This window comes from Catharus ustulatus, chromosome 5, assembly GCF_009819885.2.
Source record: "Catharus ustulatus isolate bCatUst1 chromosome 5, bCatUst1.pri.v2, whole genome shotgun sequence".
Taxonomy (NCBI): domain Eukaryota; kingdom Metazoa; phylum Chordata; class Aves; order Passeriformes; family Turdidae; genus Catharus; species Catharus ustulatus.
In genome coordinates, this window is record NC_046225.1 from 117,136 (window position 1) to 136,925 (window position 19,790).

At 47.5% G+C, this 19,790-nt stretch overlaps 1 protein-coding gene across 2 annotated transcripts in view; it reads left to right on the plus strand.

Annotated features, from left to right (window-relative positions):
- The first annotated feature begins 795 nt into the window (after positions 1–795).
- Positions 796–19,790, plus strand: part of ANTXR2 (ANTXR cell adhesion molecule 2) — a 74,027-nt gene continuing 55,032 nt past the window's right edge. The window contains exons 1-7 of one of the 2 annotated variants that reach the window (XM_033059431.1): positions 796–885; positions 1,543–1,614; positions 3,915–3,986; positions 9,603–9,684; positions 10,658–10,765; positions 10,864–10,932; positions 11,747–11,827. In XM_033059431.1, the coding sequence (XP_032915322.1) occupies positions 866–885; positions 1,543–1,614; positions 3,915–3,986; positions 9,603–9,684; positions 10,658–10,765; positions 10,864–10,932; positions 11,747–11,827 (504 nt within the window). In that variant the 5' untranslated portion in view covers positions 796–865. Of the gene's footprint in view, positions 886–1,285; positions 1,305–1,542; positions 1,615–3,914; positions 3,987–9,602; positions 9,685–10,657; positions 10,766–10,863; positions 10,933–11,746; positions 11,828–19,790 lie in introns of those variants that run through there. The other variant, XM_033059432.1, reaches the window with a different exon arrangement.

Sequence of the window (19,790 nt, forward strand, 5' to 3'; positions counted from 1 at the left end):
TTTGTGTATCCAGGGAGACTGTAAAACACGGCTTGCTTACACTTTGGCCTTGCTAGCTCCAAGGCATTAAGAACTTCGCGAGGCACATCTCTGGCTGACATTATTCACGGCTGGTCCGCAGGCTTTGGTAAAGTTTCCAGTTTGCATCATAGGGAGGCTTGGCTTGGCGTTAGGATCGGCATGGAGCAGGCACTGCGACACGGATGTGTCAGGTCAGCGCTGCGGCTGCAGCCAACCGGCCGGAGACAGCGAGAGCGGGGATGAAGTGACATGAAAGGAAAACTCTCCAGCAGCATGACTGACTTTGCCATCTTCTCCTGTTGGGGGAAGAGCAAGACCCTTTGGGCAGTCTGATTCACCTCCACAGCCTGTGGGAGACACACGATCCAGCTAGCACGGGGCTTCTCTTGTTTCAAAGTCCCAGTTTTGTGGTGTTTGTGCAAGCCCCGAGCTCCCTCAGCACTGCATTGATTTGGGGCTGGCTGTCTGGCACACGTGCAGCGCTGGCAGCAGCAGTGCGGAGCGGAGATCGCCCGCCGCGGATGACGGGACGCCAGGGGGACGCGCGGGCCGGGCGGGCGGGGGCGGTGCGAGCCTGTCCCCCGCCCCAGCCGCCGCTACGGGAAGGGAGGGAGGAAGAGAGAGAGGGAGGCAGGGCCGGGCCGGGCCAGCCGCGGTGGCGGCGGCGAGGGGCGGCCACTCCGGCGAGCGGCAGGACGGCGGCGCCCGCCTGCGCTCTCCGCCGCCCGCAGGCTCCATGGCCGGGGCCGTGCCCTTGCTGCTGCTGCCGCTGCTGCTGCCGCCGCTGCTGCCCGCCGGCGCCGCGCCGGCTGAGGGCGAGCCGTCGTGCCACGGAGCTTTCGATATGTACTTCGTGTTGGACAAGTAAGCGGGGAGGAAGCCGCGAGCGGGGATGGGGGGAACCGCCGCCATCGGGGATGGGGGCGGCGGCGCCGCTTTTGTTCGGGCACTGCTTGGGGCTGAGGGGCCGCGCGCGCGGGGCTCTGAGGGGACTGAGGGGAGCGCGCGCGGGGCGCTGAGGGGGCTGAGGGGAGCGCGCGCGGGGCGCTGAGGGGGCGCGAGGAGCTCTGAGGGGAGCGCGCGCGGGGCTCTGAGGGGGCGCGAGGGGAGCGCACGCGCGGGGCGCTGAGGGGGCGCGAGGAGCTCTGAGGGGAGCGCGCGCGGGGCGCTGAGGGGAAGCGGCGGGAAGCGCGTCGAGAGGGGTTCGGCGGAAAGTTCGGGAATCCTGCCCGGACCTCCTGAGGGGATGTGGAGAGGGGCCCTTGGAAGTTCTCCCGGCGGAGGTGCGTTTGCGGCCGGGGGTGTTGGAAAAGCGAGCGGCGGCAGCCGCGGCCGGGTTTGTGTGGGGAAGTTGGGCGGCCGCGATCGCCTCAGGGCGCGGGGGGAGCGGGGCCCGGGTGACAAACTTATCAGCGGGGATGGCGGTACCTCGAGCTGTCTAGAGCAGCGAATATCGGTCACTTTCTCCCCAAAACGTCACCCCAGATCAGGCCGCTGATGTGCTCTGGTTTTCCCTTCTAGGTCTGGGAGCGTGGCGACGAACTGGCGAGAGATATTTGATTTTGTAAATCAGCTGACAGAAAGATTTGTGAGGTGCGTGCTGCTGCTTGTCACAGCCGAGGTGATGCTGGGGTAATTCTGGGCTGTGATAACCCCCCCTGCCACCCTGCTCCCCGTGCTTTGCCAAGCTCAGGGGATGTGTTCCACAAACACATTAACAGCTTAGTTTCTGTTAAAAAATATTGGAAACTTTTACTTTATTCTCTTGTGCTTATAGCTCAGCAAAAAGGTGACAATATGTGTCTTGAAGTACTTACTCTCTTAAATGACTCTCCGACGTGATTTGAAGTTTTTTTAAACTTGTTTTCCAATATACCACGTGCCTAGTTTCTGATGGAGCACTGCTCAAATTCCATGTTTGGAGATCTGTGAAAAGAAGCAGTCCTGAACACATGTAAACACAGGTGTAAATATATAGATATATTGCACAGGTCAAAAGGAAGAGAGCGATGTTAAAGCTCAAACGCAGAGGAAGCCCATGCTGTGTAACAGTGCATTTGTTACATATAATGATACTTACATATAATTAACTTTTTTACTGTCAGCAGTGTTGTGGGGCAGGTCCAGCTCCTCTTGAAATAACTGCTGTAAATCCCAGCTGAGTCCTCTGTACAAACAGCTGAGGATTGCAGCGCTTTGCTTTAAAAAGCCCTACAACAAAATCCAGAATAAATCTGAGGAATCCCCCACCACACACAGGAAGAGATGGTGTGGTCGGTTTTGCTGTGGAGAACAAATGCAGAGTGTACAGTTGTAATCTTGGCTTGCTAAGAAAAGGATACATTAGGCTTTTATAATTAAATATTGCTTATTTTCATCTTGTCAAAAGCAAATCTTCTGTAAACTTACATTAAAAAAAAAAGGAAAAAGAGAGCCCAATACCAAAGCAGGACTTGTTTGGGTAGGTGGTAGAACATTTTCCCCCCCTGAGAGGGTGGAAAGAGTTCCTTGGAAATCTTTCAGTTCAGCATTTGCTCCAGCCAAGTGACACTCCCTCTTGCAACACTTGTGTGGAGGTCTGGCCGCATTCCCACCCCAGGGTGCTCACAGGGAGGGCTGCCTTTGCAGAGAAAGGTTCTGTGGGGATCCTGAAGAGAAGCTGGCTGAAACACAACCTGGAGGGTGCTGCCCACGGGCGGGCATCTCCAACAGGGAGGTCTTGTGGAAATCAGTGGGCAGTGATGCAATTATCAGAGGTGGGGGTTGGTTTCGTTTGGCCGCTCTAAAGGGTGATAATCCCCTGGTTTCAATTCTGATTTAATGTAGAGCCTCTCAGATTTTGGTATGCAGAGCTGTTATGGACAGACTGCAAGCCTGGATCTTAAACCCGAGGGCTGTGCAGTTCTGGGCAGACTTGCAGTACTTACATTCCCTAGATGTCAATAATTTAAAGTTGCATCACTGACATCAGTGAACTGAAAACATGTGGTCATTCAGCTTTTCAAGTGTTAAGTCCTTACTAACTGTAACCTGATTAATTAATGCTGATACTCATATACAGTAAATTACAAAGTTGGCGAGTATATTCAAACTGTGATGAATAAAATTTAAAATCATGCAGGAGAAATGTTACAACTTACCTAGGCAAAATTCCTGTCTTAGTCCTCAGAGCATCAGCCAACTCCTATTTTCCAGTGCTAATCAGATACGATTCCCTGTAGTCCTGTGCAGAGAGACTGGTGACCTTCTGAAAAAACAGAATTTAAAAAAAAGATGGAATTCCTGGATAAAATCAATTGATACGCAATACTTTTCACCATGACATTTCCCTGGCTTCTTTTAGGGAAGTAGTTTTCAAGTGTCACAACTCTCTGGCGAGAGAAACAAAGCCGGTGCCACTCTTGAACAGCCTGCAGGCTGCTGTCTCAGGGCTGAGACAGGCCGTAGGCACGGCTCTGTGATGGGATAAACATAAAAGCAGTTGGAAAAAAGACATGGTGTCATCCTGAAAGAGAGGGAGAGACTGCCTGGGTCAGTTTCAAACTGCTTGGCACCCATGGGAGCAAGAGAGACGGAGTGGTGTCCCTGCCCTGGTGTTACACCAGAGGCCCTGCCAATTCCAAGGGATGGAAAAGGTGCCTTACCTTCTGCGCATGGGCTGGCCGCAGCACTGGAGACTAGGCGTGTGAGAGAGAGCAGTAATTCTGCTGCTTTGTTCCCTGAGCGTCTGGGTAAGGAGAGGTCGGGCAAAAATGCTTCAACTCCTCTCATGTTGGGCATGTAGTTCAAAGGACGTTCCTAGGAAGCTGTAGGATAAAGATCATGTGAATGAAATGCTGTGCACCTGTATGTTTGTCTGAAATGTGTTTTTACCTGCTTTCCCTTTCCTGAAGCCCCAAGATGAGACTGTCGTTCATCGTGTTTTCCACCCAGGCACATGTCATTATGCCGCTAACTGGAGACAGGTCAGTGCTCTGCTTTTTTAATTCTCTCCCTCCCTCTGCCCTTACTGAGTCAGAGGAGCAGTAACAGGTACGGAACAACGACTGATACCTCTAAGTGATGGCCAGTCGTGAAGCCTCCCTGTAGAGCTGATTTAATTTTGTGACCATAGCCCTGGATAGCTTCATAAAAAAGGAAGGAGAGGAATGATGGGAAACAAATCCTTGATGTTAGCTCTGCCACTGCTTGCGGAAAAACTGCATGTCCCTTAGCACAGTGTGAGAATGATTCTTCCCTTTGCTTTTGTAAAGCAGTGTCCGTAGAATGGTTATCAGGACTTTTACATGTCTACGAAAAGCATAAAGTGGTAAATAAATGTTTCTCACATTCTTGCGTAAGGTAGGTATATTGTTTTGTATTTCCTAGTCTGGACCTCAGGGCCTGTTCTATACAGTGGGATTGGTGCTTCTTGAAGGGTGTGAGATCTTTCTGACACCGTGGGGATGTACGGGTGTGCCTGAACTTCCTGTGGATGGTTTCGAAGGCACTGGAATTCAAGGCTGCTCACTCTGACTTCTAAAGCAAGTGAGGATTTGCAGCTAGGATTGCTTAAGGATGGGTGGGGGGAAACAGAGGGAGGAGAAACAGGTAGAGAAGAGAATATTGCAAAAATAATTATTGAACTCACAGAAATTGGGAAATGGTTGTGTGGAATGAGCGCTCTCAGCAGAGGACACTGGCACTGCTGTCAGTCCTTCGGTGTTCTCTCAGCCTTTTCAATTCCAACACAAGTTCTGCTGCCATCCTTCTGTTCAGAAGCTACCATGGTGCACCACCTTCTGAGTTTTGAACATGTGGATAAACCATTTGGGAATCACTTCATAGACCTCTGGCAGGGTGGAAGTAAGGTGGTCCATCCTTTCTGCTCCTGTTAGTAGGGTCAGTGCAAAATGTGCTGTGCTGTAATTGGTTAGTCCTGCTGTGGGTTTGTTTGTTTTCAACAATACATAACAGCAAGTACAAGACTTCCTGAAAAGACCTGCCACTAGCAACAGGCACGTGTCATGCTACAGAATGGAGCTGACATCTGAGATATCTAAAAACTCCATTCTGAGCCCCTCCTGTTTTAGCATTTAAAAAGTGGTCTGTCTTGAAAACAGCCACTTCCCCCCATCCGGGCTGGGATATCGAATGTGCTCTCTGTGGGCAGAGAAAGCTTATGAGCCGTTTTTCCAGATGGCTTGAGAGGGGTCAGGAGAGGACACTTGAGCCTGTTTGAGGCCTGCTGAAGTCAATGAGGTCCTTTCTCTCCATTTCAATCGGCTGTCAGTGGCCTGTTCCTTATCAGGCCCAAGAGGCAGCGCTGATAGCACGCAGAGCACTTGAAATGCTGGGCAGGATGCTGGAACCCCGCCACAGGGACACAAGCGCCTTTTTCATTGCCTGCCTCTGGCACACTTGGAGCCGCAGACAAAACCGTGTTTTTCTCAGAAGCCTCGCGGAAACCACAGGAAGCATCTCTGCACTTCTACTGGGCTCCCTTGCAGGACCTGGCTCTAGTTCTGGCCTAGCTGATGCTCTTGTGAGTGTGTCAGGGGAGGCCAAGTGCCACCCTGCTCGTTTAGGGGCAATTACGAGGAGAAGGGAGAAGGAGACTGCTAACTGTGACCATATGTACGTAGGCAAGGATGGATAGATACAGTTGGAGCAGCTGTCCTTTTAAATATTAAAGGAGTCAGCAGAGGAGAACAACAGAGGCTGTCGTTGCTCCCAACAGAAGATAAGGATGCTAAGCACACTGCAGTTCTGGAGATGGGTGTTGGTGAGGGTGATTATATGGGATATTATGGCCTTGATTTGTTACATGCACTTTAGAATTGCAGGCATGTTTTTGCCCTGGCTTACTTGCTAATTCCCAAATGTCAGGAAACCACAATTTCTTCCCAGCATTTAGATCAAAGTAGGGCAGAATTTTTTGTTTGGAAAGCTGTAGGCTTCTGATTGTTTGCAAAGTTCTTGCTGGATTTAGTGCACAATAGGCTGTGGGTATAAAGAAGGCCACAGCATAGCACCAGAGCCCCCAAATTCCCAAATATTTTGTGAGTGTGAGCAGTGCTGTGACTGACTCTGTAAAGAGAAGTCATTGTTAATCACAGTACACACAGTGCTATAATAAATCCATAGAATAACAACAGCACCCCGGTGGAAAAGCCTTCTCACACTGGTTAAAGCCCGTTTGAGACACACACTTTGGTGGAGTTGAGCTGGAAACTAAGTATACTAAGTGACAAACTAGGGATTGGTGCACATACCTTTGGGGTCACTTTTGGAAAGCAAGTGGTTTGGGACAGTAGGTACCCTCAGGAATACAATCCAGCTGGCACAATGTTGCATTTGTTCTCTTTTGGCCGGTTGTGCTGGCCAGCAGCAGTCCAGGTTTCTGTGAGCCTGCTTTGGCAGCACTGTCCAGTGCCAGTGGCCAGGATGAGCCCTGCTGCCTCTGCCTGGGTGAAACTCCTGCTGGAGATAAAGGGAGGTTGTGTTAGTGAAGGTGGAAACGTAGGACATATGAGTAGCTGGTGCCTGACCAGCTGTACCATCTTTGTCCCTAGCCCAGCGGTGCACCGACTGCTCCTGGTTTCACAGGGACATGTAAGACATGGACACATTTGGGGCCTCGGTCACGTGAGCTGCCCTGCGCTGGGTCCGGTCCAAGGCAGCTTGCCAAAACAGACCCATCTGCAGAGTTCTGCTGGCTGCATCAAGTACAGCAGAGCTGGCCACTGATGTGGTTTGCATCTGGAGCCCGTGCGGGAGGCCCTGAGTTTGGAGCAGAGTAATTATTATAAGTGAGTCAACCCTCTGTAGGATTTAAGAGGCCTGGAAGCCATAATCCTCTGAGGAGGCTTGTGCAAGGTTTCCTTCCAGCAGTACGACAGCTTGCCTCATCAGAGATGGAGCCACCCCTCTTTTGTCAAAGAACACTTCCCCTCTAGGTTTCACTGCCACGTGTGTGTGTTTTCCTGTTTACTGCACCTCCTTCTTAGCAGCAAACCCCAAGAACCCATTTTGGTTTGCCTTTGTTTGTTAGGGATGAGCCCGTTGCCTTGCAGCACACAGCCTCATTTCTTACCATAAATACATGCTCAGTGAGAGCCACCATCTCCTGCCAGTGCTTGTATGTTCATCACATTGAGATAAAATTCAAGATTCCAGCACTTCGATAGGAGGAATGCCACGGGAAAAGACATACAGAATATTATCCCCCACTCAGAGGAGCTGGGAACACCCATTCTGGAACCTGCATGGATATTAACAGCTGTGTTTGCCTGGCTGCTGCTGGAAGAGCTGTCTGAGGCAGTTACACAGCTTAGAGAGAGAGCAGACAGGGTAGCTACTAAAAACTAGTTGTGCCTGTGCTAAAACACAGAAATGGGCTGCAGTGCATATGCTGAGTGGGTAAAAGATATTAAATTTGCACTTATTCAGCCTAAACACAGACAGGCTGCAAGTTGCTGATTCTGTTTGCCTTTTCCACCTCCCTCTCTTTTCTGACTTGCAGCACAGAGCCAGTGGCCCTCAGCCTTTGTTAGTGTTCCCAGGCTGTGCTGTGGGGTGTCCAGGCACCTAGGCTGAGCCTAAGCTGAGGGCTCTGCTGTCACAGTACAGATGACACACAAGCAGAACTTCCCTGGGGATTTCCGTGGGAAACAGCCTCACAGAAACCAGAGAAGGGGAAGTTGTGAGCGCACCGAGGAGCAGAATGGGGGTCCGGAGTGCTGGGGCTGGGTGGCTGCTGACTGAGTCCCACTGCAGCATAGTGCAGGCTGGCACTAGCTCCTGTGCCTGGCATTCAAACCAGCCAGGGGTGAGTTTTAGAGTGGAGCCCACCTCTCCTGCTGGTTCTGCGGCCTCGAGTCCTGCTGCTACACTGACCTTCTGACATCCAGAGCAGGACCTGCTTGGAGAAAGCGGGAAGCTGGTTCACATCTGGCTGGGTCTGTCTAATGCAGCTGTGCCCTGAGGGCAGGAGATGGTGCCTGATTAAATGCAGCTAACAAAGCTCATGCTACCAAAGATTTGCCTTGTAGGCAGAGGCCTGGCAGCACCAGAGATTGCTGTGTGACCGGGTCACAAGACATGGCAGATAAATAAAACCCAACTGATTGTACAAAAGCTATTTTTGCAAAATGAAATCTGTTTCAGAAAAGTGGGACTTGAGTTGCTGCTTGTTTCTTGGCAGCAAAGCACTAACGCCTGTGATGTGCTGCCACTCATTTCTGGCAAGCACCAACTCTGCGGTTTATAATCTGCATTCGTACATAATCACTTGCAAGTTGTTTCTATAGATGCTGCATGTAAAATATTTGGATCAAACAGATTGTATTATCTTACATAACTTGTTCCCTTCCATACATTCAATGCCACGTATCTCTTCTACTCCCTCCCCTCCCGGGTTGTATCAGTGGATCCTGTGATGGGGAGCTTATTCCAGCAATGGATTGTACTTTGGAACAGAGCTGCTAAACATAGAGGAAGCCCATCCGTGGAACAAATGACGAGTGGGTGGCATTCAGGCAGTGTGGCATATGCATTCTTTCTCATTTGGTCTGGCCTAAGGAAAGCTTCCATGCATCCTGCGATGTATTTTCCCTCCATCTCCTCTCCCCTGCTGGGTTCCTCTTTCTCACCTAGATTTGTCACAGTGTTCTATATATTCTGGCCCAAATTTTGCCCCTTCTTAGTTTCTGCTTATCCTTTCCTAGCATGATTTCCCATGGACTTGGGCTGAAACCGTGTTTGCAGAAGAATGAAGACCCTTTGGATTTGATTCTCTCAGTAGTCTCTCTGGCTTTGTTCCCCCCACTTTTGCTGATTTCACTGGAAATAATTCCTGTGCTGCAGTCTATTGACTTCTCCCCTTTCAGCCCCATAGTTAGTGAGCATCTGGCAGGTGGATCTGCTGTGCTGCTCGTGAAAAATCGCGATGCAGATGTATTGTCCCATTAAATCTAAGTAAGCTGTGGACCTGTCTGGGATGTCTTATGAAAGGTCACACAAAAAGGTTATGACAGTGAAAAAACCTGTCCTCAATCCTGTTCTTTTCCCATGCGCACAAAAGGTGTCTTGCAAATGCTGCATTTGCCTATTGATATTTTTTTCAGGGCAAAGGTTTTAATTATTAAAGTTCAGTTCTTTGTGATTAAATTCGTGCATGTTGGTCTGGAAGACTTCTGCTGAAATAGAGCTTTTAGGGGATTTCTTCTCTGCAGTGTGATTGGAAGCAACGTTAGTTTAAAGTAGCAAAATAGACCTAATGCAACAAAATTTCCACTGGGCTATGTAATGCTGAGGCTTTGCCTTGGTAGTATCTGCTCTGCCTGAACATTCTCCTTGATTCCAGCTTTTTGACTCAGTGAAGCATAGTGTCAGATAGGTCTGAAATACCTGTTCCCACAGCAACACTTCTGCCATGAATACACAGTCTGCCTCCACATGGGATCCTAGCTAAAGGCTCTAATTTACAGCTTTTCATTTCTGTTCTCCTCGAGGACAAATCCTTTTTTTCAATTGATAAATTACACCCTTTCCACCCTTTAGGTCACACAAACAGTCTCTTACCTTTTTTTTATTCGTAGAGAGAAAATCAAGAAAGGTCTAAAGGATCTGGAGGAGGTGAAGCCAGCAGGTGATACATACATACATGAAGGACTAAAAGAGGTAGGTTTTGCTCATCTTCTTGCAATCAACCCATTCTCTGTTCTCACCCTTTGGGTAACAACCTGTAACATAAATAGATTGATTGTACACTTCAGTCTGTTATGCTCAAATATTTGTGATTTCCTGAGTGCTCCTGGGGTTCCCCAGACACTCTACAAATGCCATGCATAAGATGATTAACCATCACAGCAACTGGCCACACGGAATTTCTCTGACTTGCTCGCGCTCTCAGAGCGTGGATCTCAGAGCTCACCCAGCATCCCAGTGACATGGTAAATAGTCACACTCAGCTCGATAGGGCTGCGGGGCTGGCGGTGCCTTCCAGAGCGCTCTCCTTGGGGAGAGCTTACTGCACAGAGCAGTGTCTGGGAGACAAATGCTCTTCATTTTGGACTCTCTTAATTACGGGCTTCCCAGCTGCTTATATTTTTCTTTGTTCAAATAGTGCACTTTTGATGAAAGCCCTGGCCCTGAAGGTGAAAAGCTAAGCTTTCATTGTTACAGACGAATCAGTTCTTCCCCTGTGACTGTAGAGCCATGTTTATAACCAGGATCTGTGCACTGAAAAGCCAGGCAAAGAGAATTCTGTTGCTATTAAAAAAAATAAAAATTGGTTTTAAGCCATTATTTTTATATCTTGGAACCTACTGACTGCATTTGAAATCTGGGGGGGATAGTAAAGGAAAGCCTAATGGTGGATTTGAAGAGATCAGTCCTGGAAGAACTGCGTGTAGGCAAGGATTGATGGGTCAGTGACCTCTGTGCTTTGGAGATGGGCTCAGTGGTGACTGAGAAGGACTGTTGAGGGGTTTCCCTGCGGCAGCGAGTTCAAGGCAGGCAGAGGATTGTCATGAGAGAGAGGCTTAAGCACGAGGCTGTTATTTCGGATGTTGTATTGGATGCTTAGAAGATGCATCATGGTTAAAAGTTTGGGTGTAATTTTAAGGTGGATAATTAAATTTGCTGCTTTCAGGCCAATATGCAAATTGCGAAGCAAGGAGCCTCGAGGTTCTCTAGTATCATCATTGCACTGACCGATGGCAAGCTGGACGGGCAGATTCCCATGTATGCAGAGAGAGAGGTGAGCACGAGCTGGAAATACATGTCACGCTCTGCAGCGTTTGGGTGCTACCTGTAGAATTTAAAAAATGCTTATTTCTCTGTTCCCTGTCACCACAGGCAAGGAAATCCAGAGAGCTGGGAGCGAGAGTTTACTGTGTTGGTGTCCACGATTTTGAACAAGAACAGGTAAGAATAAGAACTTTACTATTTTACTAGGCAGTACCTTAAACCCAGAGTTTTACAGAGTTAATATTAAGTAGTATGGAAATGTTATTTTACTTACATTAGGCAGCATAATGTCTTCTCTGGCTCAGGAAACACACTCAGATGTGTACGTAGACACAAATAGAACATGCATGTGTCCAAGGAAATCCCCTTGGAAATCCCCTGGTTTGTTGGGGGCTGCCAACCAGAGGGTGCAGGCAAGCCCCTGGTATTGGAAAGGCAACCAGCTCAGGGTACTGATCACATGAACAGAGGAGTGCAGACAAGATTCAAGCAGTGTATATGGAACAGTCTTGGGATAAGGAAAAGAACTCAAGATTCAAGTCCTTCATTGAAAAGCTGTTCCAGAGTTTCTGTGTCCCACTGAAGGCTGTAACTACTCCTGTTTGGTCCAAGTGGCTTCAGTGGAGAGGTACATGCGAGACAACTTCCTGCAGAAGATGCAGAGAAAGGGTTTTTAGTGAACGTTAGAGCAAACAGGGAAAGTAATTCTGAACAGAGGTACAAAATCACTGCCTAGATGCAGGCCCTGGAAGGTTTCTTCAGTGTGATGCTTGCCACAATGATGAGCCACCATTTTGTTAGCTGCAGTCAGCTGTGCTGAGTCCTCCAGTGCAGAAAACTCTCAGCTGTGAGAGTGCTAAAGTTTCCTTCTCTTCACAGAGGTGATAAGAGTTGCTTTTAGACATCCACTTAAATGTTAAGGGTGTAAAGCAGTGTGAGGAATTTAGTTTGCCAGATGATTAATGTGTCTGCATGCATTTTGTCTCCAAAGCTGGAAAGAATTGCTGATGTGAAAGAGCAAGTCTTCCCTGTCACTGGAGGATTCCAAGCACTTAAGGGGATAATCAATTCTGTGAGTACCAGGCAATAAGTTTTGCATTTCCTCAAGATTAGAGCATACTCTCCGGTCCCACTTCCTCTTCTAGGCAGAAGTGGTTCTAAGGCAGGAATTGCAGTTGATGAATTCCCTCCCCATTACCTTAGAGATGCTGTAAATCAGCAGCGCTTGCGCCTCTTGCAGTTACTCATGCTCAGACCTCATGTAGAATTTGAGGACTCCTCAGAAGGAAAGGGGAACTTCGGGGGATGCTCTGATAAATGACTGCTTTGAGTTTAGTCTGGAAAAAATGCACACTGTTACTCTGGGGGACTTGAGAACACCTGATAAAATCTGGGGAATAAGTGCAGTTTAGGAATCACCCAAATCTTTGCATCAGAGAGCAGCATTTTAAACCCATGACTTTACCCACTTGTTATCCCCAGTAAGTGGTATGACTCAGTGACTCAGTTCCAGTTTTCAGCAGGGCATGAGAATCTCGGTGGGTAAGATGATGCCATTCAGCTGATTACTGTGGTTTGCTGGAAGGGATCAAAGAGAAACAGTTTGGTTGTGATCAGTGGCTTGACACTGTTTCAGCTGTATGTTAGACACCTGTGTGGTTGTAGATGCAACATTTATTTGCCTCATTTTAAACTGAAGGCTGTGTCTCTTATGCAAGGTTGACAGTGCTGCTGCATGTAGGCAGCACAGTGCAGACAGGCTTACTGGCAGAAGTCAAAAGCAGTAATGAAATCATTTTTTTCTGAGAGAGCCCACTATCATTCATTTCCCTTTTCTTTTTTTAAATAACAAAAGGATACTACTCACACACAGGAAACTACACAGTCATGAATTTATCACTTCCCTTGAGCAGTGTTGTTTCTGTGAGTGCCATAACACAACAACTTATTTACCTTGTTACTTAAAATAAATCTAGTTCCAGAATCTTCCTTGAGCTTTTTAAAGAAAGGTAATCAATCTTTTGATGCATTGACATTTATTCTCCTGAAAAGACAGTGCAGCCCATGTGGTACTGCCTAAAACCTTTGCTATGTAAAACCTCATCCTGTGCCAGTTGAAGGACTTGGAGGATTCAGCCATGCTGCTGGTGCAAATGATCAGAGTGCCGGTGCTGGGCTTTTCTGTAAGAGCTGAGTGTTTAACCCCAGCTGATGGCGTTCTGTTTGCAAGGACGCTGCTTTGCACCTAACTGTGTTGGGGATAGAGCAGTAAAGATTTTGGGGTTTGGTATTTCCCTTCCTGAGAAGGTGACTGACCTGGACACGGGCACCTTCTGAGGGGTCAGGGCTCTGCACTCCTTTGGTCCTTTGAGCAAGCGGCACAGGAGCGGTCACCTGAGGTGTCTGAGGAGCTCAGCTTGAAGTGTCTGTCATTCAAACACATGGAAGGTTAGCATAAGCCAGAGGGTGCCCATCACCTGCATTTTGGGCACTCTCTGGCTAGTGGCAGTGCCAGCCTGCTACAACTATACCTCCCAGGAATTTTAAAGCACCTTACTTGTGTGTCAGCAGGGAGGGCAGCTTTTCTGATAAGATACGGCAGACAGTGTTTGCACAAGCCTCAATCCAGCTTCCTCTGATACTTATGAAAAACGCAGCTGTAAAAATCCCAGGTTGGGGCGTATCAATGCTGTAGGACAGGAGCAGACATGGAATGGCAGCACATTGTTTCAAGGTAACAGCTTAGCAGTGACAGGAAAAGCAAACTGGATGGACACTGTTTTCCAGTTTACATGCAAGGTCTGCTTCTGCACACTAAGCTCCCGAGTTGGGTCAGGCTTTATTCACAGCCCAGCCACTGGACATATCAACACTTAGCTTTTACCACAGAGCACGGATCGAAGGATCATAGTAGGGTTCCTGGTCGGTTGGGATTTTGTGTGTATGGGATTTTTTTGTAGTGCACGTGTGGTGGAAGTATTAATAGGATATTTTGGTATGTTGTAGTTAATACTCAGTTTTCTCTGCAGGGGTTTGGAGTGACTGTGATAATTTGTTTTCATAACATTATAGCACTGATAAATAGATCTAATTGGACATGCAATAAATACAGTTTTCCTTTTTAGTCACTACTATAAATTCATTTCAGTTCTCAAGTTAGGTAGAGAATACAGACTCAGAGACGCTGATCTAAAGGGGAAAGCTAATTTTGAATCAGATGAAAAGGAGGTAGGTCACAAACATGCAGCAGTATTGCTCAAAGTACAGAGTCAAAAGTACAGTTGTGAAACCCTCTGTGAATGTTGTTGAACAATTTCTGTTCAGAGAAAACATTGTCTTCAGAAATGGTAACAACAGAGCAATTGAAACCTCTGAGCCAAACTACAACCCATAACTGCTGGGTGGGTGATGCAAAAGGCTCTGCTACAGTTATGAGACTATTTGGCTGCTATCCTCTTATATTTGTACTGTATTCCAGGAGAGCCGAGCAGTTAGTCTGTGCAAAAAGTCACTTTTTTTTTTAACACTAACAAATGTAGACTGTCTGTAGAGCCTGCTTGCTTTCATGTAAACGACTATTCTAATGTACTTTGTCTGGACAGATACACAGTATCTGCTAAATCATGACTAGGGATTAACATTCAAGATAGTGGATATGAACATGTAGTTACCTTGGCTTAACACCATGTTTTATCATAAATTCTGATAAAATCCTAGGGAAATAAGAAGGGTCAAAGCACCTCCATGCCGTTGTGTTTCTGCTGAACACATCCACTCCCAGTTGTGAAAGTCTGTGCAGGCCTGTGAAGAGGGGGCTGCTTTATGTTTTCTGCTCTGCCAGCATTGCTCATACCTTGTTTGCAAGGTCATAACTAAACAGCTTTGTCAGAGTGAATAAATCTGAGCAAAACTCTAGAGCTTAAAAGCAAAACGCTGAAGGCAAGTTACTGCACTCTCAGGAAGAAGCTACTGATGGAGTTTGGCTGATTATTTCACGGAGTGTAGCCTTGTGAGCAAGCCAGGACAGGGGGAAAGCTTTGTTTCTGTCACCGTGCAGCAGAACAGTACTAGAAAAGAAAATGAAACCCTTAATTAAACTCAAGTCCTGCTGATTTGAGAGTGAAAGTTGTCTGGTTGTCTCTGCAGGCAGAATTGGACAAGGCTGGTAGCTTGAAAAGTTACATTAAGGCAACTCACTTAAGTAACATTGTTAAAGTGTATGACAGCTCTAAGTAGACAGACACATTTTTATACTGAAATAAGTTGACAGCACTTAATACAGGAAGTTAAAATATATTTTGTTCTTAGGAAACACCACAAAAACTTACCAGACTACAGGAACTGATACATCAGAACTTTAGAGGAAGTAATTCAAAAAAGGGTCAGCCTGGAGTTTTTTTACCTTTCAGTGTAACAAAATTTCTTGAAAAATCTACTTGGAAAGGAATAGAAATAGAACTGGTAAAATCTCCTCCTGCTTGTTCATTTTACATGGGAAACACACTGTTAAACATAATAGACAAAAAAAAAGTCATGTGAACTGAGTAGTTGCACCACCCAGAGCACAGTAAATTGAAGCAAAATTCTCTCCAAGTTGGCTGAGCCTCTTGGAGAAAAACCCTATGCCTCAGCATAAAGCTGTCAGTTTGTCCAGGAAAAGTTGCTCAGTGGGATACTGGAGGATCTGCCTCCTGGTGAAGGGGTGACCAGGGGAGAGGAGACCTCAGGGTTTGCAGGGTGCAAGCTCCCAGGCTGCCATGAACTGATTTAGACCCATCTAAGGAGCTCACCTGGGACCAGTGAGGCCAAACAAAGGATTAAACGCACACAAGGTCCTTAAAAAAAAAACTGGATTCACCCAGTGTCAGACTCTGGCTAAAAGGGTATAAAAGCTGGGAGCACTATAAAAGTATAAACTCTCTGCTATAAAAGTATAAATTGTCTCCAGTAAAACTCTGTGGGTGATGGAGGGAAGTCTGCTCCTGTTGCAAAGAGCAGTCAGCAAAACTCCTCTGGCATTCTGATCCATGTGGACAGCATTGAAGGGATCTATGGAATATCCTGGGGGTTTCCACATCAGCTGCACGGCTCCTGTGTCACTGGCTGTGCAAGGCAGGGCATTGCTGCTTTGGGGTTACAGGGTTTGGTGACAGGCAGCGCAGCAGGGCCCACAAAGCGAGCATGGCAGCAGCCCCTCACGGAGTCACCTGCAGCGCGGGGACACTCCCTGTCACCCTGCCTGTGCCCCCTGCTCAGCACACACAGGGCAGCGGGGCCGTGGGCTGCTGGCAGGACTTGGTGATGGGCAGACCTGACCCTGCTTGCCCTGCTAACACTAAGTCAGCAGGGAGGGAAGCCCCCAGTCCATGCTGGACAGCCACTTGGTGCCCAGGCAGGGACAAAACCAAAGTCTAGTGACAGGGAGTCAGTTTTGTTGAGGTAGGCAAGAGGTATTCATGTGAGGAACAATTTTAGCCTTTATGTTTATAAAACTTACTGCCTTGGCTTCCCAAAGATGTGCTCCAGCCTCTGTCCATGAATCTGATGCCTTCCTTTTCCAACTGTGCTGTCAGCAGCACTTCCTCAGGCTGACCTGGCTTTGGCACTGGGGGAGGGTGAATTACTGAACTCACAGGAGTCCGACAGCATTGGCCACTGGTACCTGCTGTAAGGGAACAGAATTAGTGCTTAGGGAGGGTGGGAACTGCCCCACCGGCACAGAGGTGCTCCAGGGGCAGGCACTGGAGAACACTGGTTCCATGTCTCTAACGTGAGTGCTTACCAAGCTCTGCTGTCCAAACCCTGCCGTCTCAGGGGCCAGGCTGCAGCTCGGGCACTGAGCAGCAATCAGGGACTACATGATTTTCAAGTAATCCCTGCTGCTGTGCAGCCTGTGCAGCTCCCTGGAGCTAGGCTGCCTCCCTGCACTTCTTTGGGCAGTGTGCTCAGCCTGCTCCCTCCCTTTCCCCAAGTGCTGTCCCTCCACCGTGGATGAAGGGGGGTCAGCCAGCTGACTGGACATGGGTAAGATTTTTCAAGGCCAAAATCAGCTTAAACAGTTCATTATCAATTATACATCAACTTAATTGGATCATTTCCTGTAGGAAGAAAATATGCTCAGTTTATGCACTGAGAATCCAGGAAGCAAACTATTAGACCTTTAAGGAGATGGGGGGAGGAGAAATGCAGCAAGTTATCATTAAAAGAATTATTCTGATTAAATCAGTCATCTTATTTAATCCCCTTGGACAGTCTAATCTTCGAGCTGCACTGGGTGCAAGGTTCAGAACTAATGCTGCACTATGTTTTCCATGTGATTGAGACTGAGGAGATAGTTTTGGGAATTACTGCATGTAGTTGTTAAAAGGAATCAATGGCCTGGAATAGAATGCTTTCTGCTCTACCCTTCAGTGCCGTGCAGCCCTCAAGTTGACGTTCTGTGACATATTACAAACCATATAATGTTCTCCTGCAGCACAGTGAGCTAGCTAAGCCAGCACCGGCACTGACACGGCTCCGCTTAGAGTGAGCGTGCCTGTGCCCTGTGATTGGGATGGGTCTTGTCAGCCAGCCCTCTTACATAAGGGATGCTGTACAGCTGCCTCTAAAGGAAGCACTCGCAGGTCCCAGCGAAACCCAGCCACCCCTCAGTGAAAAGTTTCTCTTCAGAAAGAACTTCAGCCAGACTTCTCTTACTAATGAGAAAAAAAATAAAGCCCAAACGACTTTTTTCCTGTTATGGAAAGTAACAGTATGTCTTGATTCCTAGTTACATTACTTGGTAAGTAATGGGTTTAAGGTTGTTTTTAGTAATTCGGGGGTAAAGGTTCTGATGCTGTTAAAATACGCATCTCATGACCCGCAGTTTTGTCATCTCCATTTGCTTTCCTCAGTGGCTGCCAATGAGGTGCTGCTTAGCCTTGGTGTAATTAGAATATTCTCACTAACCTAACGCCGCGCCAGGCTTCTCTCGGCTGGTGATTTTATGCAAGACCATATGTCTCAGGGATTTTTTTTCACTTAGATAGGGGACAGGGTAGCAGCCTTCCCCTTCCCCTCGCTCTTTGTCCACGGCGCTGCCGAGCAGCCGCAGGGAGCGGGCCAGGCTTGGCAGTGAGGTGTAGTCACGAGCGCAGATGTTTGGCAGCAGAGAAAGGCAGGATCCATTAGATATTGACTGCTGCAGTTCCTGCTCTGACTCTGTGGGAGAAAAGCACCAGAATGGTGTTTCCTTGAAAAGCATGTGTTTCATTCCAAGTCACCCTGAATTAATTGCCCTCCGTCTAGTGCGAGGTGGTCCTGCTGCATCGTGCCTTTCCACACAGATCAACACTGGGGAAAGAAATGACAGAGCTTGCTTGAGCACAGCAGAGACACATGGTGTGAAACCAAAGCTAGAAAGAATGAAAGGCCTCACTTCAGAAACAGTTCTGCCTGTCCAGAGCCTCAGGTGGGCTGTGAAGGTCCTTCCAATAAGTCTGAATGAGGTTTCTCAAGTGTAATCACAGAAATCAAGAGAGCTCTACTTAAATTTATTTCCTCTTGTAACCTTCTCCAGGTCATTTTTTTGTTAAAATCTAATTCTGCCAGACTATTAGGGGGCACAAGTCCTATTTACATAACAAAAGCAACAGCTCCTGAATGAAAAACCTGTAACAATGCCAGCCTACATACACCTTGTAGTCTTCATCACCCTGATTTCACACACGTTGACTTTACTTGCCGTAAGAGTCACAACGAATTCAGCACAAAAAATCCTGCTTGAATGCACAGTCAGCATGTCATTCTCTAGAACAAAACCAGTGAGTCCAGCAAACCAATTTTTAAAGCTCCTCCTGCTTTACTTCTCTTTCCTTTTTACTGTCTTAGCAGTAGTGGAAAAAAAATAGTTTTGAGTTAAAAAGAAAGAAAGTAAGCAAGCTGCCAGTAATACTTCTAAGTGACTCATAGAAAAACAAACCCACATGGAAACATGGGGTAAGCCCAGTCCTGATTCAGCCAATTGGAAGGAGTGAAGCAGAATAGTTTTAGGAACTAAAACAAGCAGCTAGGTGAGCTCAGCTGGACACAGTTAAGCCAGCACCAGCACAACACTGCCTTCATCATCCATTGCTCTGAGGAGCTCCACAGCCCCAAGCTGGGATGGGGTTCCAGAAGACATTAACTCACCAGAGAATGGCCTCATCCAGAGCAGTGCTCTGTAGGCTGGGCTTCTGGACCCCACTGCTCTTGCCTACCATTTAAATAGTTGCCCTGCACTAGGTTGTGAGCAGCTCAACCTGGAGCCCAGGCAATTCCTCATCAAGAAAAGGCCCAGAGCTGGCAGTTGTTGAGGCTTTGCCTGCATGCACAGATCCAGCTAAGGCACAGAATGCTCGAGGTGGATTTAAACACTTTATGTTACCAGGGCCCTCTCAGACATTACTGCCCCCCACTTGCCATAAATTTATCACACTGACAACCCATGTGTTGCAGTGACAAATACATGAGCTTGCTTACCACTGTGACTTGAATTATATATCCTGATGAGAGATGCAGCTCTTGATGAGGCTGGTCTTGTGGTTACCTGAGGGAGGAGCTTGGCACAGTTCGAGAAAAGCACATCCTCATAGCATGTCACACCATCACACACCAGTGTTTAGTCTCTAGCTCTGTTTTCCTTGAGGTTACAGTTTTGCTCACCGGCTGTTCTGTTTGTAGCATTCCTAGAGAAAATTACAGGGAGGAAATGTTAGTACTGACAAAAGTGGGAATCCGCTGCTATAGAAATGGTGAACTGAAGTTTGTGTGACCCTTCTGGAGCCTTCTAGTAGGAAGCACATAGAAAACCATGAGGGTGGATATGGATTTAAAGTACTCCTTAACAATCAGTTTAGTCTGGGAAAAATGCACTAGGTGAAAAGTGGGGCCACACGGAAAAGCTGGTAAAGCTTTTGGTAATGGGTAAGTGGAGCTGATAAATGAACTTCGTACAACTGTTTTAAGAAGATTTACATGTGTACTTACTTGTAAGCCACTGAAATCACCTGGAGACA